The sequence below is a fragment of the Chinchilla lanigera genome, unplaced genomic scaffold, assembly GCF_000276665.1.
Source record: "Chinchilla lanigera isolate Chin_1 unplaced genomic scaffold, ChiLan1.0 scaffold00041, whole genome shotgun sequence".
Lineage (NCBI taxonomy): Eukaryota > Metazoa > Chordata > Mammalia > Rodentia > Chinchillidae > Chinchilla > Chinchilla lanigera.
The window spans coordinates 3,105,800-3,131,096 of NW_004955442.1; the positions used below are offsets into that span (position 1 = coordinate 3,105,800).

A 25,297-nucleotide genomic window follows, 5' to 3' on the forward strand; every position below is an offset into this window, starting at 1 on the left:
TGATCCTCCTGCCTCAGCCTCCCAAGTAGCTGGGATTACTTCTGTGTGCCAGCTCACCCGCATCTTCCTGTGAATTTTGACTGCTTTAGTACTTTGTATGGGTAGATCTGAACCATACTGGTCCTTTCATGCTTGGGTTATTTCATACTGTCCTTGAGGGTCATCCATTGCAGCAGCTGAAATATTTCCTTTCTTTTAAGGACTGCACCCTATTCCACTGTCAGAACAGACCACATTCTCTGTTATGTATCTGTGGGCAGACATTTGGGCTGCTTACAGTTCTTGGCCATTGTGAATAATGTCGCAAAGAACATGGGTGTGCAAATATTCGAGATCTGCTTTGAATTTGGGGGGTATGTACCCAGGAGCAGGGTCAGTGGATTGTATGGGAGATCTACTTTTAACTTTTAGAAGCATCTCTCCGCTGCTCTCCTCAGCGGCGGCGCAAATCTTCCATTCCCACGGCAGCGCACCATGCCCCACTCCCGCTTATTTTCTGTTCCTCTGATAGTGGGCAGGTAATAGGTGCTTTTCAATTGTGTGTGTGTGTGTGTGTGTGTGTGTGTGCGTGTGTGTGCGTGCGTGTGTGTGTCCCAGTACAAGGACTGGACCCAGGGCCTTCGCACTGAGCTGCATCCTCAGCCCTCTTTATCCTTTATTTTGAGGCAAGTTCTCCCTAAGTCTCTACATTGCCCAAGCTGGGCTGAAACTTGTAGTCCTCCTGCCTCAGCCTCCCCGAGGGCTGGGATTACAGGCTGCTCCACCGGGCACTCTGTGGTTTTGATTAACGGTCATTTGAAACTAATTCGCATTTCCCTCACGGTGTGTCTGGTGGCCAGCGTTTCGGCGGGCGCAGCGCGTCTGGCATCTGGCGCGCAGGGCAGTTCGCCATGCAGCGCGGGCAGCGAGCACAGCGCTCGGACGCCAGCCGGTGCGGCGGGAAGTCGGCCCGGAGCCAGCGCGCGCCACCTGCGGGCCGCGGGTCCGGAGCGCGGCGGTGGCCGGGATGCGTGCTCTTCCGCCAAGGAGGGGCGGCTGGGACGGGGATTGGAGAGGAGGAGGTGCCAGGTACGTGGCGGGGCGCGGGCGCAGGGGCAGCGCGTCACGGAGGCTCCGCGGGAGGCCGGCTGGCAGCTGTAGGAAGAACAGTTGCACCCATTACTCAGGTGCTTACTCGCCCGTGCCCACCCGGTAAGGATTTTATGAGCCTGGAGAGGTGAGTCAGAGCGCAGGCTTTGGAAGGCCTGTCTGCTGTGCATCTCTAAGCAAGTTACTTGTACTCTCTGGGCTCCAGTTTCTATCTCTGTAAAGAAGAACGGAATAGGACTTCTTTATAGGGTTTGTGTTGAGCTTTCCGGGTGGTGGGGACACAGGCGGTGCTTCCTGAATGTTTTTTTTGTTTTGTTTTATACCGGGAATCGAACTCAGGACCTTATACTTTCCAGGCAGGCACTTGTGCCACTGAGCTAAACCCCCCGCCCTATTGCTTCCTGAATGTTAAATGTTATTTCCCGTGGAATAACCCCCTGCACGCGGGGCTCCTGCCCCATTTTATCCATCAGGAGATTGGAGCTCAGATGCCTCAAGTAATTGGCTCACAGCAATTAAATGGGAGTGGTAGGGGTTTGAAGCCAGCAAATCAGACTCCAGCGTCTGCAGATTAACGGTCTAATCCAGGTCCCTCTGTGTCCTAGAGGGAGGAACCCTGTTATGCTACTGTTTCCCATCAATGAAACGGATGCAATAATAGTACTTGGCCCATGCGGTTGTTGTGAGGATTAATTAAGTCGATCAACACACACAGGCGCCTCTGATTAGTGAGGGCCTCCACTGGGCCCGGATTCTTCTCTGGTGTTATGGCAGATGCATCCCTGGTGCCTGGCACAGGGCAGATGCTCAGAAAATGCTTGTTGAACGAGCAAGGAACACACACGACTTTTATCCTTCCAGCAGTGCTGCTTGTCCCAGGCTGCTGGAGAGGAGACTGCTGTTCAGAGAGGGCGGAGCACTGCCCCGGCTTACACAGGAGGTCGGTACAGAAGCTGGAATGTAAACCCAGGTCTGTTCATCATGGAATCTGTGGTCTTTTGCTTGAGATCCTGGTTAAGTCTTAGTTTCCTGAGCTGTAAAAATGGAGAAAATAACAGCACCTAACCTGTAGTTTTTTGTGGGAATTAAATTAAGGTGGAGCCCCGAGAACACAGCCTGGCACTTCACCACGGAAGCCACAGGAAATGCTGCACCGCCCACGCGGAGCGAGGCGGGAGGGGCAGCGCCGCAGACGTGTCCACTGAGGACAGGGCAGGGCAGTGGGGAGGCGGCAGGGGCGGGCGCCGGGGCGCTGTCCTGCCTTCTGAGCAGCCCCTGTTTGCTCCTGGGAATTGCAGAGAAGCCCCTGGCCACGGCCAGATGGTGTCCACGGTCCCTGCTGTCTGTCCTGGTCACCGGGAGACTGTCTGCAGGACCCAGCCCTCACGGCAGCCAATGCATTTGGCTGTGGGAGGAGGACTGTATATTCTGCCCGTCCCAGCGGAGCCGGGGTCCAAATGTCATCTCTGAGCCACCCCCAGCTCTGGGACCTGGGCAAGTTGCCTTGACGTCCCAGGTGCCTCCGTTCGTAGGACAGGAAGATAACTGGGTCCCATAGAGCTGCTGGGGGAGGACCTGAGCTCAGGCTTAGAAAGCATTGCACGCAGGGCCTGGCACTCAAGGAGTGACCACTGCCTGTGCTCGTGTTAGCCGGTGCTTGCTGCCCTCTGCCGCAGCTGGCCTGGGTCTGTGGCTGAGCAGAAAAACCTTGCTGCGAGGGTAAAAAGGCACCTTCCTGGGGCCTCTGTGCATCTGCGGTCTCCTTCCAGGGCTCCCCACCAGCCAACTCCTTGGGAAGGCCAGTGCGGCCCGTACCTGTGCCCAGGCAGTTTCTGGGGCAACAAAGTTGGCACAGTGTGGGAAGGGCACCATGCTGCCTGCCTGGGGTATGGAGTTCCCTCTTGTGGGGCCCTGGGCTGGGGAGGGAGCCTCATCTTTTAATGCTGTCATAGTCATTAATGTCTGTTCTTTTTTTTTTTTTTTTTTTTCCGGTTTTTATTTCCGGTACTGGGAATTGAACTCATAACCTTGCACATTAACGTCTGTTCTATGTGCCAAGCATACTGCTAAGCCCCCAGCTTTATAATCTTTAGCACTTGGGCTCCGGAGCCTGATAGCCTAGGTTCAAATCCTGCTTTGGTTACTTTTTAGCAGTGTGACCTTGGGCCAAGTAACTTAACCTCTCTGTTCTGCAGATGACTCATCTTAAACGCAGTGGTTGTTAGCAGTGTCTAGCTCATAAGGCTGCTGTGAAGATTCACTATCACCCACACATATATAGTGAGAGAAAGAGCGTAATGCTAAATGGTCACTTTTAATATATTATAATTATCTCCAATTTACAGCTGAGGAAGCTGAGGCAGGTCAGGGAAACTGATAACTGCCCAAGGACACAGAGCTGTCCTTTCTTCTCCTACCTCTGTCCATTTATTTCTATTTCCTTTGCGGCCCTAATTTATGCCCCCTCCCCATCCTGGTACCGTCACCAGCCACTCGGGGATCCCTCTTCTTGTGTCTGGGGCCCCAGCACATGCCGCTTTTGGAAAGTTCTCCTCCCCTGCACCTCAGAGTTCTCAGTGATCTCAGACAGCTCTTTCATCTACCCTTCCTAGTGTGTTCTCCAATTGCGCGTGGCACATACACAACGTATTCTTAGAGCTAACTTATAAAAGTGCTTGCTGAGAAGCTCACGGGCTGTGCTGCCTCATCCCTGCTGGTGACTGCTGTTTAGAGTTTCATGCAGGAGATGTTATCAAAAAATACAATATTTTAATTAAAAATGTATTACAGTAAAAGACACACAGCCATCAACCCCCTCCTCACAAAAGTTCCCCTCACACTCATCCTGTCGTTCCTGAAGCCGTTCTACAAGTCCTGTTTTGGAGTGTTCAAGCCCAGCCTGGGCAACTTAGCAAAACCCCATTTTAAAATAAAAAATAAAAAGGGCTGGGAGTATAGCTCAGTACAGAGGCCCAGGGTTCAACCTCCAGTACCACAAAAAAACAGCAATAACAAACAAACACAAAAGGGCTATAAAGTCTGGTCTTGTACACATTTCGCTATACGTAGTCAAAAGGGGTAAACTAGAAACGAAAGAAATGACCGGTCGTAAATTCCTACGGTTCAGAACTCCTGGCCGGCTATGAGGCATAATCATTCAACCAGCGTTTCAGTTTGATCAGTTTATCATTAGGTAGCTTACAGATTTACTAGGAAAAAAACATCCATAGAGCATATCTTGTAAAGAATCAAGAAACAGGAAGATTGTGGAGATCTGACTCATGTATACGGCCCCTGGAGAAAGAGCAACGAAATTTCCAGTTGAAGACATTTCCTTGCTGGTACACTTAAAGCAAAAACGAAATGATAATCTTCCTAAACTTCGGGGACTTCTGGACGCGCGCCCCGCGATGCTGTTTCGCTCTGCAGAGTAACACACCGTTCTAACCGTGAACCGCGTAGACGCCCTTGGTGGAGAGACCGCGGGCCGGCGCAGCCTCAGCCCTCCGCGCTTCCCCGAGACCGCCGGCTGCAGCTACACCTCCGAATAAGCCTCCCCTTGGTATTTTGTGGCCCATTTCCCACCACAGCGCGCAGCAGTACGAGCACCGAGCCGCTGGAGCAGCAGGCAGCGCAGGCAGCCTGGAGCCGAGGCCCAGAAGAAGGTGAGCACAGCCCGCGGGGTGGGGGTGGGGTGGGCCTTGGAGGCCCCTCGGGAGCCGAGCCTGGTCCAGCTCTTTTTCTTTAAATGAGCCCCACGAAGATTCAAATGCCATGGGAAAAGGAACTTGTTCTGGCACTTAAAAAAATATAGGAATCTTACCGAGTCCTAGATTATCTACTTGTTTCTTTCTTTCCGAATGTCTAAGAAGTCTCCTGCGCACAGAAAACCCTGCAGGAAGGATTGGCAATCCGGCAGGTGGGGTTTCCCCCGCTGAACCTGGAGTCCCAGGCGGCTGGACATGAGCACTAGGATAGTACCTTCTTTCTCAGGTCACATTACCAGCACTTGGACAGGTTCCATTCTCCCAGTTTGCCGATGAGAGGTTAAAACTGAGGCTCAGAGAGGTTGAACAATTCAAATGCTAGAGTCAGCGCTTGGATCCCAGTCGGCCCGCCTTGGAATGCGAGCTGTTTTCACACTGCCTGTCCTTTATCTCTGCAGGGACTTGGCACTTACTGCCTAACCATAATTGCAGAGTTAAACTGCACGCTCTAATGCTGTCCTCAGGGACCTATCTGCAGCACAAGCAGCCAGTGCCTGGGGGTGTCTGCTAGAGCAGCCCTTTCCAGAGAACAGCTTGTTGGATTAATGATTTCAGATAGTCTCTTCCACAGGGGGAAAAACCCGCCTACTTACTTCCTTATGGTGTCTGAGAAATAAAATAGCCTCTAAAAGGGACTTTGCTCTTTTTATTGCGCTGATGCGGGAAGAACATTGATTAAAGGACACAGCCACGTTCGGGAAGAAAGACACGAGTTGGAAGCCGAGTCAGGTTCTACTTGGCAAGCCCGGTGCCATGGGCACAGCTGTGGTGCTTTGGCTGCAAGACCAATCTGCGTGTTAACAGGTGAGAGCCTGCGAGAGCTGAGAACCAGGGGGAAAGAAAACTCTGGGTAAACATCCCTCTCCTCTTGGGAGCAGAGTGGCAACCAGTGTAGTGTAATGGTAGGACCGAGCCACCAAGCTGCGCAGTGTTTAGGGGAACCCATGCAGAGGACGGAAAGATGAGATTCGGGGCTTGGGGTCTCCACCGTGTGTCTCCCTGGCTTTGACGAGAGTGTAAAGGGAACCCACCTGGATATTTCTGCAGGACTGAGGGCAGATCAGAGAGATGGAGGTGGAGGTCGCACAAACACTGGCGATGCCTGGGACTGTGCTGTGGAGAGCAGGCACGGGGGCTGTCCTGTTGCTTTCTGCTGGATGCAGGAACAGAATAGATGTGCAGTAAATATTTGTCAGAGGAAAGACTGGTGGGAAGTGGGAGGCCAGAGAACTCGGTTGTGGGCGCAAGGTCTCCAGTTGCTGGCTAAAATCGGAATCCCAGCCTTCCTAGGTCCTAACTGTGAGACCCTGGGGAATTCTTGTGCCTGTCTGGCCTTGGTGTCTTTACCCGTACATGGCTGGATGCTGAAAGCGCCCCCTCCACATAGGATATCAGGGAAGAGTATATGGGGCACGATATGCATCCAGTAAGAGCTGCCTCAACCCCCTTCATCTCTGAGTCTTTCTCTCCCTCCCCCGATTAACAGTGATAGTGTTGAAGGCCACGATCACAGTTCAGGGTCTGCAGGCAAAGGGGTACAGGCTTTGATCTCGTTCTGCTTCTGGTTAGCTGTGTGAGGTTGGCTGAATTGAGTCAGTTAACCCCTCTGGGCGTCTATGTGATCATCATAAAGGAGGAACTCTCTAAGGTGGTCTGAAGACGCAGTTGCTAAGGCATTTGAAGGTTGTAGTATTTGGGATTCTGATGGCTCCATACATGGTGCCGCCTTTATGTTTCTTATCATCAGGAGATGATATGTTTCTTCTCCTCTCTGCACGGGAGAGAGGAGAAGTGCTCCACAGAGATGGCTGTCAAAAGTGGGGCTTAGAGTTGGATTTTCCCAGGAAAAGTTCTCTCCCCACAAGACGGTGTCAGGCGGAAGGCACATACATCTTCACCACAGTTCAGTGAGTCACTTGATGAATGCTTTTACGAAGATTTCCCAGAACAGGGCTGGGCATATAGGTCAGCGGTGTAAGTGACTGCCTGGCAAGTGCAAGGTCCTGAGTTCGATTCCCGGTACCAAAAAAAAAAAATTTCCCAGAACAGGGTGACAAAGATAACTATATTATTGTGAAGGTCCATTGTCCCTAGAGATAAGCCCCGGCTGTGGAATTATCAGGTAGTGTCATTTCTGTAAAGGAATTAATAGGGGAAAAAATGATATTTCCATATTTTTATAAATGCTAGAACAAATTCTGTTGCCTATAGTATTTCAATCTGAGTATTGCTTAAAAGAAAAAACAAGTCTTATTTCTGTAATTCAGAAAAAAAATCAGCAGCTCGTAGTTACCATTACTAACCTTTGATGTTATTAGCACCCACATTAAATGCAAAATGGTGTTGGATGTGGTGGTCCATGCCTGTAACTCCAGCATCTGGGAAGCTGAGTCAGGAGGATCACAAGTTTGGGCCTATCTTAGGCAATTTAGTGACTTAGCGAGACCCTGTCTCAAAATAAAAAGTGAAGGCCTTGGGTTCAATCCTCAATACCAAAGAAAGAAAGAAAGAAATTTTTAAAGTAGAGATGGAAATTTCTCCCTCCGCAGAGACTTGAGTTATACATGTATAATCAGAGGCAAAACAGTGGAAATGAGACAGGGAGGCTCCGAGAAGATGGCTTAATTTGTCCCGAGAACTGCCTGCCCTTCCCTCGGTGAGAGGAGACATGGTTGCCAGTCCATGTGGAGCTGGGCCAGAATGGAGCCCAAAGGACAAACCAGTAATTCTAATGCTGTCTTAATTGAAGATGTCAATGTTTAGTTCATCATGGATTCTGTTACGCTTTGGCTTTGAGGAAGGTACCGGGGTTTGAACCCAGCGCCTCCACACTGACCTATATTCCCAGCCCTATTTATTTATTTATTTATTTGTTTATTTTATTTATTTATTTATTTTGAGGAAGGGGTGTCACTAATTTGCTAATTTACCTGGGCTCAAACTTTTGATCTTCTTGACTCAGCCTTCCGGGGCATTGGGGTTACTAAAGGTCTGTCAGTTTGTAAAGCTTTTATTAGGGGAACGTACAGAGGGCTGCAGGCAGCAGGAGAAAGGAATGTCCTCTGGGTGTCTTTGCAGTGAGGGATCAGAATGCAGAATTTACATGAGGGCTGAAGGAATTTTACCTCAAAACCATGCCAGTTTCTTTCAGGGTTTGCTGCAACAACCTAAGGACCTTTATCAGTGTCTGGAAAGGTTCAGGCCCCCGGTGTGGGCTTAAGCCTGCTGGGAAAATCCTGTAGCCGACTGGGCCACAGGGCAGTTATGGCACTCTGACTTTTGGTCAGGACAAAAGAGAAGGTGGGGTTTTGGGGGGACCCTAAAATCCTACTAAACTCTCAGATATTGGGGAAGGGTTGCACACTGACCGAGACCCCAACACCAGCTGGGTGTCCACACTTTCATTAAATCTGGGCCCTGTCTACCTGGAGACAGTGTCAGACCCCACAGGCTAAGGGCTTAGTCCCATGAGACTGACCCCACCCAGGTGCCAATCACAAGTAAGCTTTGGCCTCTTGTCAAGAGAAAGTACAACAAGTTTAGTTTAAAGATCTTAATTGACTTGTCTTTCTTTTTCCTTTTGTTTTTTTTCCCTAGCACTGGGAGTTGAACCCAGGGCCTTCACATTGAACCACAGCCCTAGGCCCCCATGCCCTTTATCTTTATTTTAACACAGGGTTTCACTAAGTCATTAAGTTCCCCGGGCTGGGCTCCAACATCCTCCTGCCTCAGCCTCCCAGAGTTCTGGGGTTACAAGTATGTGCCACTGCATCCAGGTGATTCTAGAACTACATAACCCCTTATTCTGTAAACTAGAAGTGACTGTTTTGATGAGCCGGGTGAAAACATGGAACAAGAAGCAGGTTGATTGTGCCAAATGTACTTTCCCTGAAAAGGTTAAAGCAGAGGGGACTTTGCTATCATGTCAGCTGAAACTGTCTTGATCAAGGATTTGACTATAGCCTCTTTCCTTCCTTGAAAACTCAGATGAACAACTTAGTTTGGTCTTGGTGGTGTGGAACGTTAACATGAGTGATTCCATTTTGGTTTGGTTCTCTTTGGCCTAGAGCGCAAGAGCTCAGTCCAAACTGAGAATTCTATTTAATATGCTGACCTTTGACTAATCAGCTAGGAATTAATGGTTCCCCCAACTCTTTACCAGGTTCAATCATTTGCCTGCACAGCCTTCACAACTCAGGGAAACACTCTCGTTCTTCTTCATCAGTTTACTGTCAAGGATATGATAAAGGGTACTGATAGCCAGGTGAAAAAGGCACAGGGCAAGTTCCAGAAGGGTGTCGAGTGCAGGAACTTCTGTTCCTGTGGAGCTGCGGTGCACCGCTAACAACAAGCTGCGTCTAGCCTGGAAGCGCCCTGAACCCTGTGTAGTTTGGGGATTTGTGTGGCGGTTTTGTTACGCAGGCTTGACCTGTTGCTATTCTGTCTCTATCCAGCCCCTGTCTCCTTCCAGGAGAAGAGGGTTGGGGCTAGAAGTTCCAGCTTCTAACCATAGCTTGGTCTTTCTGGTGACATCCAGAATCCATCATCCAGGAATCCACCAAGAATCATCTCGTTAGAGTGAAAGAGGCTTCCATCTGCCAGGAAATTTCAAAGGATTAGGATTAGGAGCTCTGTCAAGACCTGAGATTAAAGACCAGCTGGGGATAGAGCCCAGGGCCTCATGCATGTTAGGCAAGTGCTCCACCACTTGCATCCCCAGCCCTTTGTAAATTTTTTAAAATTTTAAGACAGAGTCTCACTACATTGCCCACTGGCCTTGAACTTGATATCCTCCTGCCTCAGCCTCCCAAGTAGCTGGAAGTAAAGCTGTGTGCCCCGACACCCAACTTCTTTTCTCTTTTATTTCAAGTGCTGTGGATCAAACCCAGGGCATCACACATGCCAGGCAAGCTGTACTGCTGAACTTCACACCAGCCCTAAACCAAATGTTAGAATGAAAGATTTTCGGGGCTGGGGATTTAGCTCAGTGGCACAGTGCCTGCCTGAGTTCGATTCCTGGTACCGGAAAAAAAAAACAAAAAAGAAAGATTTTCCCATCACCCATATTGATCAGATGATTACAAGAGTTTTAGGAGCTCTGTGCGAGAACCCAGGGACCAAAATCATATGCATTGATAATATTATTATAAATCACAATATCACATGGGCATAAATAATCGTGTTCATTTTAGGCAAGTTGTGCCCATAGAAAACAACATACTGTATAACTTTATGTCCCTTCATGTGGGCCGCTGAAGGAAATGGATTGGTAGGACCAGGTGAGCTGAGCTATTTTCCTGAGTGCCCTTAACAGCTGACAATCAGGTCGGAATGTGGTCTGCTCATGTCTGGACCCAATGTCCTTTAAGCTTTCAGGGGATTGCTTATTTTGGAGTTTCTTCGCGTCTTTAAGTTTTTGCTGCAGAGAGGGTGCCTGGCCTTTACCACGTCTCTGACCCTACCTGCTTCTTGCTCATTCCCACGTGGATGGCGTCATGAGGCGATGCTTCCTGGGCCAGTGTCACAGCCGCTAGCCCGCCTCTTCTTTCCGTTGTGTCCGAAACACGATTCTGTCTCTCAGATACCTTTTGGGGGCTTGCTTTAAGCTTATCCTCAAGCAAGTTGGAACTTTCTTACATTTTGCATATCTGCAAATGGCTCTTAATTTTGTCTTCAAATGTGCTTGGCAGTTTTGCTGGGCACCAGATTTTAAGTTGAAGTCATTTTTTGTCAACACTAATATAATATCTGTTGGTACTGATGTGAAGTCTGATACCAGTGTGACTTATTCCTTTGAAGATAAAAGGATGTGAGTTCTGAGCATTTTCAAGATTTTCTCTTCAGCTGTGACGATGTCAACTTTTATGAGGGTATAAGTGTGGGTTTTCCCGTGTTTATCCACAGTTGCTGATGCATTTAGCACAACGATCATGTCCTTGTTCAACTCAGTGGGTCTTATTTGTCTTTGATCATTTCTGCCCTTTCATTTTCTCCTGTTTTATAGATACTGCACTTCCTGGACCAGGCTTCTATGTCTCTTAAATTTTCTAACATACTTGTCATTAACATTTCAGCCTTCATTCTGGGAGATTTTCTTAACTTCATCTTCTAAATCTTCTACTGCATTTTAAACAGGCAGTCGCAGTCACTGTTTTCTAGCTTGGTCCTCTTTGGCTCCTCTCTGACCTTTTTCTATAACAGTCTGTTCCCCCCTTTTTTTGGAGTACTGGGTGTTGAACCCAGGGTCTTTGCACTAAGCTACATCCCTAGGCCATCGTGTGTGTGTGTGTGTGTGTGTGTGTGTGTGTGTGTGTGTGTGTTGAGGCAGGGCTTTGCTAAATTGCCCAGGTTAGGCTTGAACTTGTGATCCTCCTGCCTCAGCCTCCCAGAGTGCATTAGTTAACCCTGCTGGGAAGCATTTGTTTTCCCAGCAGACCCCATCCCTGACCAGCAGGACTCACTGAGATGTCTGGGTACACAGGTGGGCAAGCCTCATTAAACCAGGTTAAATCTTGGCTATCAAATTCCTCCTCATCATCCACAAGCCCCTTTCATTTATGACACCCATTTCCAGTTCTGGATTCCCAAGACCACCCTTGCATTAAATAGTTCTTCATAAGGACCATAGAAGCCACCCCCAAAGCTGTTATATCATGCTTACGGTTTGTTACAGCTAAAGGATGCAGACAAAAATCAGCCAAGCGAAGAGGTGCACCGAGTGGAGCCCAGGAAAGCACCAAAGGTGGGCCTTGCACCTGTTTCCTCCCTGCGGCACCGAGGCCAGTGTCAGGGTCGAGCATGCCTGTCAGACAGGGCTCGTGGCTTATTGCCAGCCAGGGCAGCGCACCTGAGCCATGGAGTCCAGAAGCTTCACTGGGGCTGTTGCATGGACACAGTTGGCATCCACATGGCTGACCTCCATCTCCAGCCCTGCCAGAGGCCGCCTGATACTGGATGAGCCCAATTCCCCACCCTGATTACATTGTCCCTGTTGATTGGCCAAAGACCCTAGATAAACAAAGATACTTTTATTACAGAACATATTTCAAGGCTTAGAGATGATCTCCTAGAATCTGAGGGCAAAGGCCATATCTTTGGATAATGCCAGATGTGGTAGTGCATGCTTGTAATAAACCCAGCTATTTGGGAGCCTGAGGCAGGAGGATCACAAGTTCAAGGCCAGGCTGGGCAATTTAGTGAGACCTTGTTTTAAAAACTTTTCTTAAAAGCTTGGGGATGTAGATCAGCAGTAAAGCATTGAAAAAAACAAAAAGCAAACAAGAAAACCTAAGCTGAATTCTTTATTACTGTCCATCCTAACACTAAAGGGCTCCTGTCAGAGCCGGGATCAGAGCAGTCTCCTTGTTCTCTTGCAAGCCTGCTAGCTAAATGCTCCAACTGCTGCATGCAGCCCTCTCCTTTTGCCTCCCTGCCTTCCCTGACCTTGGTGTTCCCTGGCATGAAGCTGAGTAGAGCTTTCTCCTCTGCCTATCTTTCCCAGGTGCCCATCTTTGCCTGGTGCCCATTTTGATCTACAGCTTCCCCACCCTACCTTATCTGGCAATGCAGGCATTCATTTTATCTTCTGAAAAGTCATCATCATCTGGCCCATTGGTTCCTTCCCTCTTGCCTTGCTTTTAATAGTATGGCTTTTAATAGTTATGTTTTCTGTAACTTCACTGGGAAGGAGGAAAGATCAGCATGTGGGTTTACCATCTTGAGTCCGAATGCCATTTCTTTTGTTACATGTTAACATAAAAGCTGCATAAAAAACGGCTTGGTTAATGACAGGCTGCAAATAGCACGGTGGTCTCTTTAGCATTGTTCAGTGGAGTTGCAACCGCCTTGGTTTGTATGAGTGTCCTCTAGGATGTTCACAGGACAAAGTTGCCTAATGATGCGTTTCACAGACTGTGTCCCCGTCTTCAGGTGATGCATGACTGGTAATATTTAGCCTTTTGTTCCTTTATCCTGAACCTGAGTTTGCCATGTGACCAGGCAAGGACAAATCAAATCTATCCTGTGGCTTAATGAAAGAACCCAGAACTTAGAGTTCAGTAGCCCCAGGTTCTGGCCCTGTCTATGGACAAGGTACTTTGAGCAAGTGACTTTATATCTTTAGAAAATGGAAAAATACAGAGGTGCCAAGTGTAGAATCAGACCACTTGGGTGTATACCCACGTTCTAGCTCTTACCTGTCTGTGCCTCTTATTGGTAAGATAAGGATTATAATAGCCTATTCTTGGGGCTATAGTAAGATCTTAATGGATTAATAGCTATCAGTTCTTATCACAGTGTCTGGCATGCACAAGTTAGACGTTTGTTATCATTGGTTCCTACTTCTTCTTTTCTCTCTGCAAGTCTGGAACAATAGTGCTTGGGTTGCATTATATAATATTTGTTTACACAGACATCTTATAGGGATCTGAATGAGTCTGACTGAGAGCTAAGCTTCAGTCCTGGAAGCGAGAGCACAGGAGGCTTTTTCCCATGTGTATGCGGAGTTGACACAGGCCCAGGCTCATTGGTGTGTGCGAGGCTCACCCCAGTTTACTGCTCCTCCCTGTCTTTTCTAGACATAGTGAAGAGCAAGAAGGGATCCTAGCCACCCGGCCACTAAGTGTTACCACTGTCCACTGTTCTGGGCAGGCTTCAGGTGCACTGACAGTGGGGGAGGGAGAGAACCATGTCCATAACTCAGAGGTCTCCAGAAACCTGGGACTTTCCTCGGTGGGTAGCAGGTGAAAACCTGGAATGTACACCTTGAGCTGTCTCCAGATGTCCCCGAGAGCAGGTCCTTGGTCTTCTGGAGGGGCTGGGATAGTCCATCCAAGCCAGCAGGGCTGAGCTGCTGAGCTACACACAACCCAAGGATCTGCTTGTTTCCTCCACCTCTCTGCTTGCTTCTTTCTGCTGCTCTGCAGAAATTCTCAAACTCTAGAGCACAGAAAAACCACTTGGGAAATACAACACAAAGGCAGATTTCCAGGCCCCACCCCAGATTTATTGAATTAAAACTTCTGGGAATGGGGCCTGAGTGAGGATGGTTTTCCTGGGGGTGGGGAGGTCCCAGGACACAGAACTTCTAGCGCTAAAACCAGTGGGCTGCCTGACAGTCCAGCCTCCTGTCCCCAGCGAGCTGCGGAGTCGCAGTCATGGGCACCCAAGCCCGATGTTCCCTGATGCCCCCTGCCCAATGATGCTTTCTGTGCTGGAGTTTCTTTTGGCTCTATCCTACTTTTCTTTCCTTCCTAGTCAGCTCTTGTGACTATTTAAACTGAAGTTAATTAAAATAAAATAAAAGCAAAAATTCAGCTCCTCAGCTGCACTAAGCACATTTTAAGTACTTCAGAGCTTCATGTGGTTAGTGGCTGTGGTGCTGGACAGTGCAAGTACAGAATGATTCCATTATTGGAGCAAGTTCAACTACACAGCATCGCCCTCGATCAGTGATGGCAAAGCTTTTAGAGACGGGTGCCCAAACTGCAGCCCCAAACCCACTTATTTATCACAAAGTGCCAACACTGCCATTAAACTTGAATACTCAGGTTCTAGGTTAGAAAAAACAACACATACATTAACATCTTTTGTCTTAAAAGAAAAATAACACATATGCCATAGGATCGCCACCACTGCCCCAGATCAAGCTTGCTCAACCTCAGCGCTGTCCTCAGTTGCTGCCATGTCATTCTCTGTGGTCAGGGGCTCTCCTGTGCGCCACACACGCTTAGCAGCATCCCTGGCCCCTGCTGGACGGCAGTGTAACACCCTCCTCTCCTGAGCTGTGATAAAAACGTCCCCAGACATTTGACAATGTGTCCTCAGAGGCAAAGCTGTACCCACTTCAGAGCTATTGCCCTAGATACATGAGATATATGGCTTTCACCGGTTTCTTTCTAAAATAATAAAAGCCAGCCATATATCTTGCATTTTACAAGTAAAACATTGGCATCTGAATGCAAACTGTGTTGCAGTTGATTTCAAGATCCATGAGCTTCTCCTGCTTTGAGGAAAGTCTTGTTCCAAACTGGCTTTTACACTGGGAGGTTTGGGTTTACAGAAAGGGTGAGATCCTTGAAAGCGATTTGGTGCATGGCCTCCGGTGCCCCAGCTAGTAGAATAAGATTTGGGGGTCTTCAAACATTCATGTAAGTAAGTAATTTCTCCATTCTAGCTACTTCTCATTTCCTTTTCTCTTTTCTTTCCTCTGTCTCCCCTTCTCGCTCTCTGTCCCCGTCTTTCTCTCTCCCTGCCCCCGCCCTGCCCTCTCTTCCTCCCTTGCTCTCTCTTTCTTTCTTCAGTGCTGGAGACCAAACGTAGGGCCACAGACATGCCAGACAAATGCTCTACCACTGAGCTATACCCCCAGCCCTGTAGGTTGTTCCTAAATTTTACTTGTGGAAATTAATTGGTGACACTTGCCATCTCCCATCCCACTTCCCATTTCTTCCATTTATTTATTTTTGTGCTGTGGGTTAAAACCAAGGCCTCACACGTGCTAAGCATATGCTCTACCACTGAACTGCACCTCCCGCCCCCTCTTATTTAAAAACTATGTTAGAATTCATCTTAATCTGATGTATCAAGAAGCATTTGCTACTTTTGTGGTAAATGCAGTACATTAGACTATTTTCTTAATGGATTTTTTTTTGTCTTAAGGGATATCCTTTATGTGATTAGAATTCACATTCTAGCTTCCGACCCCTTCTTACTTACCAAGATAAATTATATTCTCTTTGCATTCATGAAATATATTACCTTCCTCGAGAATTAAGTGAATTCTTGAAATCTTGGTAAAAGTTTTTGCAAAGGGAAACAAAAAAACCAGAAGACACAGCTCTTTTCATTATATAATGTTTATTGAAAATACCATCTCGAATCATAGGCTGTTTTCCAACAGTATGGCTGTGAACATGACTGACTCCATGGCAGAAGCACTCTCTCAAAAGCTCCCTGGATCTTATACCAACAAGTATTTAGTTACAAGGAAAGGTTTAAGTGAGGGACTGCCCTCAGCTGCTGATTAGAGACTATTTATGTTACCTTTATTTCCTGGTTCCACACATTACCCATTAAAGACAAAGGAATTGCAAAGCATTTGTTGTAATGGCTTTGAGGCTGCTGGCCAAAGCTAACACAAGCTTCAAAAGACCAGTAAAACATAAGTTATGATATTTTGTATATGCAAAACATTTATTTATATAATTCATGTTATATATAAATATATTTTAATTGCAAAAATTAATTCTGTCTACTCTTTTTACATTTTATTCAGTCATTCCTCAGTATCTGTGGGGGACTGGTTCCAGAATCTTCTCCAAAGAGAATCTGTGTTTGATTGTGCAGAAGTAGAGTCCTCAGACATGAGGGCTGGGGGTGTTTGTCGCTATTTGTTCTTTAATCCTCTATAGCTCACCACAGTCTACTGTTTCTTTTAAGTTACTGAGAGAAAATAGCACAAGGAGGCATTTGACCTGGCATCCCCACTTGCAAATGCACCTAAGATAGACAGAATGAGACCCAATGCATATGTAAATCAAAATGTCATAGCTGGGCATGGTGGCCCACACCTGTAATCCTAGAACTCAGGAGGCTGAGGCAGGAGGATCAATGCAAGTTCAAGGCCAGCCTACGTCACACAGTGAGTTCAAGTCCAATCTGAACTGCATAGGGAAACCCTGTCTCAAAAAAAAAAAAAAAAAAAAAAAAAATCACATGTACCTCGTTACTATATAAAATTATGTCAGTCAAAAATCAAACATTTTTGGCAATACCTGCAATTGAATCTAGAGAGTACTGAGCCACACCTCTACTCTTTTTTTTTTGAGAACATTTCACTATGCAGTTCAGGATGGCTTTAAACTCAGTATGTAGCCCAGGCTGGCCTTGAACTCAAGGTGATCCTCCTGCCTCAGCCTCCCAAGTGCTAGGATTATAGTATGCCAGCATACCTGGCTAAAAACAAAACATTTTTTAAAGCCAGCCTGAGAGAAGAGACAGGACAGATAATACCAGCAGTTTACAGTAGCATCAGCAGACCAGATTGATTTGGGTAAAGTTTGCAATTATGTGGGACCAAGTAAGGGAAAATAAGGGTGAAGGAGTAAGTTTTCATGGGACTAAATGTATTCCACTAAGGCTGTCCATCCTTCTGAGATTGGGCCACTTTCTCTTCCTTTTTCAAAATAGCCATAAAATGTTGTGTGCATGCATAGTGATTGCCCGCTCTGATTGTGGTCAAGACTTTTAATGTCCTTATTGGCAGAATAGAATATTGGCAGCCCTAGGTTCTTTCTCCTCCCTCGCACCTTACGAAAACAATTTTTAAAACATTTTGGTTTGGCTTATTTTAAATCAAATGGATGATGACTCATTGGGACTGGTTAAGAGTTTCTACCGGATCTCTTTCATGAGGTTTTGTTTTGTTTTGTTTTGTTTTGTTTTACTAGGAATTGAATCCAGAGTCTCTCTTACCCATGCTAGGTAAATGCTCTACTCCTGAGCTATATCCAAGCTCTTTTTAAATTTTATTTTGATTTGTTTTTTTTTTTTTTTTTTTTTTTTGGTTTTTTTTCTGGTATCGGGAATCAAACTCACGACCTCACGCTTGCCAGGCAGGCGCTGTGCCACTGAGCTAAATCCCCAGCTCCTAAATTTTATTTTGAGACAGGATCTTATTAAGTTTGCCCAAACTGGCCTCAAACTCACAGTCTTCCTGCTTCAGCCTCCTGTGTAGCTGGGATTACAGGTATGGGCCATCATGCCAGGCACTTTTATGATTTTAACTGAGAGTCTTGAATATGTATGTGCCTTGTTACAGGAGCAAAAAGTTACAGGAGCAAAAAGAGCACCAATTTCTTCATATGGGTTGGAAGGTTGCCTTGTCATGTGTTGGCATGACAAAGTTCACACAGCTAGAAATTCAAAGGGACAGCTGTGGCCTCACTGTGGCCTCCTGTGGGTGACTTTGCATTTCATGCGGGACAGGCTTGCGGTTTTATAAGGGCCTGGCTTCTTTCCAGCCTTTCAGGTAACAAATGGCCTCAATTAGCAAAATTAACCTTCCGTCCTTTACAGTCTGCATGACCACAGGAGGTGGAAAAAGGACCAAGACAAGAGCCAGAGCTGGCCATCTACTGCTAGTACAGGCCTCTCTAAAGCTGCTTTCTCTTTTCTTTCTTTCTTTCTTTCTTTCTTTCTTTCTTTCTTTCTTTCTTTCTTTCTTTCTTTCTTTCTTTCTTTCTCTTTCCTTCTTTCTTTCTTTCTTTCTTTCTTTCTTTGTCTTTCTTCCTTCCTTCCTTTCTTTTTCTTCCTTCCTTCCTTTCTTTCTTTCTTCCTTTCTGTCTTTTCTTTCTCTTTCTCACCCTCTCCCTTTCTTTCTTTCTCTTTCTGTCTTTCTTTCTGTTTTTGAGACCATGTCTCACTATGTGGTTCAAGCTGGCCTTGAACTCACTGGCCCCGAATTCATGGCAGCGCTGCTCCCTCCCATGTGCTGGGATGACAGGTGCATGCCATCCAAAGTGCCATAAAGCTTTCCTTCTATCCACCCCACTGCATTCTTTTGTACAGATACATGAGGACCTGACACCTGGTGGGTTTTGATTGTCTCCAGTTTGTCATGCAGACTAAACTTGGCTTGACAACCCTTGGTGGTCTGAGTCCTGTGTCTCGTGAGATCATGGGGTGATGATGAACTCGCCTGGGCTGTCCTGGCTGGTTAGGAGGCAGCAGAGAGCCAGATAGAGACCGAATTCCACGATGTGGGTTTTCCCCAGATTTCTGGACTCACTGAGCGGCAAGCACAAGATCACTGTGATGATTAAACCAGGAAGCCTTGAACCATGGCCAGACGGGGAAGGCTCCTCACTGCCGGGAAGGCAATTACAAATCATTGCATCAGAGAAGTGAGAAACCCTACATGAGATGGCAAGAGGTGGATTTGGAGTAGTTGGTCTGATTGCCCCTTATTGAGGAGGTTCCAGAGAAACAAAAAATAGGAAAAAATGCAGTGCCCTCTGTGCTTTTCCAAGATGCCAAGAGAGATTATCATTCTCTGAATGGGAAGCATATTTATTTGCTTCCCTTATAGTTACTAGGAAGCTCAAGGTTTCTCAGAAGGCCAGTCCCACGTCATTTGACAAACATTGTAAGATTACCTCCTTGTGGTTATTTCCTCCTCTTTCTTCTTTCACAGGACTTTTCTGTGGGCTTGGCGTTGTGTTTATTTAGAAATTTATTCCAGTGAAGATGATGTGGGTGGGACACATTTGTAACTGGGCTGCAGAGACAGGCGAAAAACAAGCCCCTGTCAGTGACCTCAGAACAGAGACCTGAATGGAAGGAACGAAGGTCTGCCTTGGCTGATCTCATCTGTCTGTCATCTATGTATCTGTCTTTTTAATCTGTGTGTTTTATGACTGTGTGTATATATATAAAATACCTATTACATATATGCAGATATATGTGCAGATATATTCTAAGTAAATAAATATGTACACTGTGTGTATAAACAGACATCCCCTCAGTATCTGAGGGAGTGCAGGGGAAGAGGGATTGGTTCTGGGACCCCTCACAAATACCAAAATTCATGGATACTCAAGTCCCTAATATGATATTATAATTAATTAGTATCTACACAATCCTCCTTTATATTTGAAATCATGTCTTTCATTTATAGTACCTGATACAGTGTAAATACTACATACATAGTTTGTATGCCATATTGTTTAGGGAATAATGACAAGGAAAAGATGTCTGTACATGTTCCATAGATATGCATTTGTTAAAAAGTATTTTCAGTACAAGGTTAGTTGAATCCATAGACATGGAATCTGCAGATACAGGAAGGGATGACTGTATTTAATATACAATGTATGGATATATTTACTCTGACAAATACATACAGTACATATATACACATATAGTATATATATACCTATATATTTAGTATATGTTATGTATATGCATTCATAGACTGCATATATATAATTGTCCGCCTCTGTACAATATCATATGTATAGTGTACAAACATGTGCATACATATGGCCTGAAGATGTGATCAAAATATACACTGAATGTTTAAGTTTAAAAAACTTATCACACCAGCATCCCACCACGTTACCTGGCAGTTACATCATATGCTGGGACAGCAGAGCAGCTGGTACGCAGGGACCCTATCAGCGTGTTTCTGAGAGCGAGTGGTTCACAGCCAACCCAGGTCAAGCACAGCCACTTCCACAGGAGCTGGACAAGTGGCAGGAGGGTGTGGCGGTGCATGATCTCAAATTCTCAATCCAAGACCTCCGCTGGGGGAAAAACCTCACTACAGTAAAAGGCACATAGCTGTGAACCTCCCTCAAAAGACTCTCTCTCACTTCAAACACCCTTATCTCATTGTCCTTCTCATTTTCTGAAGCAGTTCTGAAAGTCCTCTTTCATGAATGTCTTTATGAGAGTGATAGAAAACTGTGAATGCTGCTGCTGTGTGCCATGTGAAAAGGCAGCTCGTAAACACATTACGATGTGCTTTTATCCGCCTTATTCACCGGATGTGGCATCGTGCTGCTTCTGGCTCTCCACCAAACTCAGAATGACTGGGAAAGGTAAACATTTTGAATCAGCTTGCAAAACTGCTTCAGACAGTAGCAAGAACAGTGGACTAGGGTGTTTGAAGCAAGGGGACTATTTTGAGGGGGATTAGTGGCAATGTGTCATTTACTGTGATAATTTTTTTAAAAAGCATTCATTGTATTTTTCAGTCACACCACACACACACACACACACACACACACACACACACACACACGGCACATAATCAGAGATTCAAAACAATGACCAGAAGGATTTGTATCAGTATGGCTACACTGAGCTTTGTTGCATCAAAACAAAGTCAAAGTCTCAAGGTCTCAATACACGAAAGTTTATTTCTTGCTCATGAGAGCTGCTGTGGGTTGGCAGGGTGGGCTGTGCTCCGGGTACATATGCAGGAACCCAGCGTGGTGGACTGGTCCCTACCTGGATGTTACTGGCTGCCAGGGCAGAAGGAAAGGGAGCTGGAGAGGGGGTCCAACTTTGGTTCTCAAAGGCTTTGGCTTGAAAGTGATATGGCCACCAACACTTGCAGCCCATTTCCTGACTTGATGGGCTGTGTGTCACCTCAGAGTGACCTGGAGGGGCTTCAAGGCGACTGAACTGGGCTCCACCGTGTTGTGACCTGCTCCCTCTGGAAGGGCTCTCGTGGTAAGCTGTTTTCAGAAACTGAGCCTGAGGAGCAGTGTGGCCATCTAGAAAAATGGATAAACTTCCGCTTTTTCACAAATAATGAATGTTAGGTAACCCCAAAGATTCCCTATTAGTCTGAGTTAGTAAGTGGCTCACAGCAAAACTTAGTTCTCAGCTACAACCTAGGCATCTGGTAGGAGGGCTCCTTCATTATGAGACGCTTCTTGTTTCTTTGATCATGTCTTGGTTGAGTATATGACTTTCATTATCCACTAACTCTTTTGGAAATGTCTGGTACTTACATTATACATAAATAAAAATAGTGGTAATAGCTCTGTTCAGTGAATGTTTCTTTGCAGTGGCCCTGTGAGGTGTTAGTACAGTCAGTGTTACATGGGTGTAGAAGCAGCCTTGGAGCAGTTAAGTGACTTCCCAAGACCACATAGCCAGCAAACGGAAACAGTTCAAAGTGATACCAAGTGCTGCTTTTCTTATTTTTAGCATTTTCATTTCATAGCATCACATAGATGATTCAATTCAGGTAATGTGTCGTGTTCTCACCTAGCTTTTGTTTTCATTAATTCAGATTTTCTCCGATCTATCTGGAAGAAAATTGGAAATATTTGTGGACCTAAGCTGTTTGTTCTTTTCAACTGCTATGATGGCCCCTTGGAGAAACAGATTGTATGTTATATCTTCTAGTTTAGATCTTTTCACTTTCACTCTATTATTAAAACTTAGGAGTAATACATTTCTAGAGATATATGCACTCTTAAATTATACTCGATGAGATGTTACACATGTGTATCTATGCCCCCACGTAATCTAAGATCACCATTCAGCACCCAAAGACTCTGTCATGGCAGTTGCTCGTCATTACCCACCTCTCTCCTTCCCCAAGATATCCATGTCCTGATTCCCATCACCACATGTCAGGACACCTATCTTTGAACTTGTGTGACTGTCATACAGAACATGCTCTTATGTGTCCAACTGTGTCCACATCTTACACCTGTGAGATTCATCCATGACATTGCATGTAGCACAAGTTCATTCTTGGTTATTGCTGTATAGTATTTCATGGTACAGATATGCCCAATTTATTTCCTCATTCCACTACTGAATGACATTTGAGTTGCTTTCAGGTTTTGGCTCTCATGAAAAAAAAAAAAATGTTTCTGTGAATGTTCTTGTTGTCTTTTGGTAAACAGACTCATTTCTTTGGGGCTATATAGCTATATCTGTCTTTAATTTCTTGAATATACTAGGTATCATTTAGCTTGCTTAGATTTTGGTGGATCACAGAAATTCCTTGCACATAAACATTAATTTCTACAAGTAAGCAAATGGGTTCAAATTCTGTGTTGTAAAAACATTTATTATAACATTTAGCATTTAGTCTTCATAGTCCTACACTGTGTATATAGATGTTTCTTTTTGCAAAGCTCACATATTGATCAGAATTCTTTAATTTGCAAGAACATGATGACTCAAGCAGCCAGTGTCATCAGCCCTCAGGTGTGGCTGGATCCAGGTGCCCACATAATGTCATCAGCATCTGCTCATTCTTTCTGTCTCAGCTCTGCTCTCTCTTATTGGCATCACTCTTAGGCAAACCTTCTGCACCTGTGACCACTGGCAATTTCAAGCTTAAAATTCCTAACTCTAAGTCCACCAGAAAGGCCTAGCTGTTTTCTTCCTTCAAGTTCTAATAAAACTCCTACAATTGAATCTCATTGGCTCTGACTGCAAGATACGCTCTGACCCTATCACCATGGCCAGAAAGAAAATAATTCTGATTGGGTCCAATGTCCACACCCAGCCTGAGGTGACTGAGAGTTGGGGAGAGGTATAGTCAAGGGAACAAGGTAGGAACAAAATAAGGAAAAAAGACCTCTGCTGCACTGAGACTTAAGGAGTTGAGTTGGCCAACGAATATTTTGAAACCGACGAATATTTTGAAACCACGGGTGATAGCAGAAAGTTAATATTGTCTTTAGTTCCGATTACTCAAAAAGTCTAGGCCTTGTCATTTACATAGAGATAAACTTGTAAATGTTGGCTGGGCTTTATAAATCTTCTACTTCCTTCTTTCAAAGACATCACTATTTATTTTGTCATGCTGGCTTGAAACTGTGGGTATGTTTGTCTTTCATTTTGCTTCTCACCCATCCCATATTGAGTGGGCCAATAAATCCTGTTGACTCTTCCTTTAAATTATCTCCCTTATTTTTTTTTTTCTATTCCCACTGATACTACTTCAGCAGCTCCAGACTTACATTCTATCCCCCTTAAAATAATAGCACTTTCTTAATAAGTCTAATTCAGGTCCAAGAGCAGCAGTCTCCAATCTGTTTGGCACCAGAGAGCAAATTTGTGGAAGCTGGTTTTTCTATGGGTGGGTGTGGGTGTGGGGAGAACACTTTCAGGGTGACTCAGAAGCAATGCAGGTCCCTCACATGTGCAGGTCACAGTAGGATTTGTGCTCCTATGAGAATTCAGTGCTGCCACTGATCTGACAGAAGCAGTAATGGGAGTGGTATAAACACAGATGAAGTTTCACTCATTTGCCCATTTCTTACCTCTTGCTCTATGGTCTGGTCCATAACCAATAGCTGTTTCAGCCCGCGGGTAGTCAACGTGAACACTAGAGGGGGAGTGGGGATTATAAAGGGACAAGAGACACGAAGAATGGAGACAAGACAGTGCTCTGATCAAGTCTTGTTTATTAGCGGGAAGTGCCGTGCTTATATACCGCACGGAGAAACGCGGGAAGTTCTAAGGCGGGAATAACCAAGTAACCCGACAAAGGCAGGAGTAACTAGGTAACGGTGGGCAGTCCTAGTTCTTGAGGGAAAGGCGCACAACGCAGCTACTAATATACAATGGAGGTCAGTCTCGGTCTCCTACAAATAGCAGTCCGTGACCTGGTGGTTGGGGGCCCCTATTTTAGAGGACTGACATGAGTTATAAGCCCATTCCTGAGACATATCTTGTGACCAGGGAAAGGGCCTGATTGGCCAGGCCTGGGTCATGGGACCACTCTGGAGCTGGTCAGGAAGGCACTCAACCCTTCCTGCATGACCTGGCCTAAGTTGGGGGAAGGGAGGATGACAGAAGAAAATCATGGCATCAATGCCAAAAGAAGGGGAAATGAGTACTAGGCAGGTAAAAATAGATTTACAGTGAAAATTGCAGTACCCTAAAAAAGGAATTGAAGAGGATATCAGAAAATGAAAAAATATCCCTTGCTCTTGGACAGGAAGAACCAACATAGTGAAAATGGCCATACTCCCAAAACTTCTATACAGATTTAATGCAATCCCAATCAAAATACCATGAGCATATCTCATAGGTCTAGAGAAAATTCATTTGGAACCAGAAGAGCCCTAAAATAGCAAAAGCAAGGCTGGGCAACAAAGGCAAGTCAGGGGGCATCACAGTCCCAGACCTGAAATCATACTACAAAGCTATTGTGATAAAATCAGCATGGTATTGGGGAAAAAAACAGGCCTGAGGATCAGTGGAACAGAATAGAAGGTGCAGATGCAACCCCAAACACAACCACCTTACCTTTGACAAAGGGGCCAAATATGTTCACTGGAAGAAAGTTAGTCTCTTTAATAGATGGTGCTGGAAAAACTGGCTTTCCACATGCTGAAGACTAACACTAGACCCATGTCTATTACTATGCACTAAATTAAAGTCAAAATGGATCAAAGATCTAAATATTAAAATGGAAACACTAAATTTACTGGAAGAGAAAATAGGTAGATATCTTGAAGACAGAGGTATAGGTAGAGACTTCATGAACAAAACCCAAACTGCAAGGAAAATATTATAAAGAATCAACACCTTATTAAAAAGCTTTTGCACAACAAAAGAAATCACCACAGAGTGGGAAAGAATTATGGCCAGTTATCCCTCAAACAAAAGACTTTTATCTAGAACATATAAAAAAGGGAAAAAAAATCAGACCCCCCAAATTCAAAAACCCAATCCAAAACTGGGCATCTGAAATGAATACACACTTCTCAGATGAAGAAATACAAATGGCAAATAAATATATGAAAAAATGTTCAATATCATTGGTCATTCGAGAGATGCAAATTAAAACAACACTGAGATGCCATCTTACCCAAGAAAGAATGGCTATCATCAAGAAATCAACCAGTAACAAGTGCTGGGGGGACTGTGGGGAAAAAGAAACCCTTCTCCAC

The 25,297-nt window shown here is 45.5% G+C and overlaps 2 protein-coding genes across 2 annotated transcripts in view; both read left to right on the top strand.

The window, feature by feature from the left end:
• Positions 1–685: 685 nt before the first annotated feature.
• Positions 686–19,210, top strand: LOC106149293. Its single transcript, XM_013517704.1, has 5 exons — positions 686–1,191; positions 1,951–2,059; positions 4,519–4,754; positions 5,514–5,660; positions 19,051–19,210. The coding sequence occupies exons 1-5, from the start codon at positions 891–893 to the stop codon at positions 19,083–19,085; spliced, it is 828 nt and encodes a 275-aa protein (XP_013373158.1). The 5' UTR covers positions 686–890; the 3' UTR covers positions 19,086–19,210.
• The window catches only part of Tmc5 (transmembrane channel-like 5), a 79,372-nt gene continuing 55,268 nt past the window's right edge, over positions 1,194–25,297 (top strand). Inside the window, exon 1 of the mRNA XM_013517703.1 lies at positions 1,194–1,216. The gene's annotated coding sequence lies outside the window, so the exon portion shown is untranslated. The remainder of the gene's footprint in view (positions 1,217–25,297) is intronic.

What these genes read in the sequence shown, in the direction of transcription:
- LOC106149293 (XM_013517704.1), top strand. Translation starts at nt 891, where the DNA reads ATGCAGCGCGGGCAGCGAGCACAGCGCTCGGACGCCAGCCGGTGCGGC. An exon ending in AAGCTGGAATGTAAACCCAG is followed by an intron (nt 2,060 to 4,518) that starts GTCTGTTCATCA and finishes TTCGCTCTGCAG; the next exon opens with AGTAACACACCGTTCTAACC. An exon ending in GAGCCGAGGCCCAGAAGAAG is followed by an intron (nt 4,755 to 5,513) that starts GTGAGCACAGCC and finishes TTTATTGCGCTG; the next exon opens with ATGCGGGAAGAACATTGATT.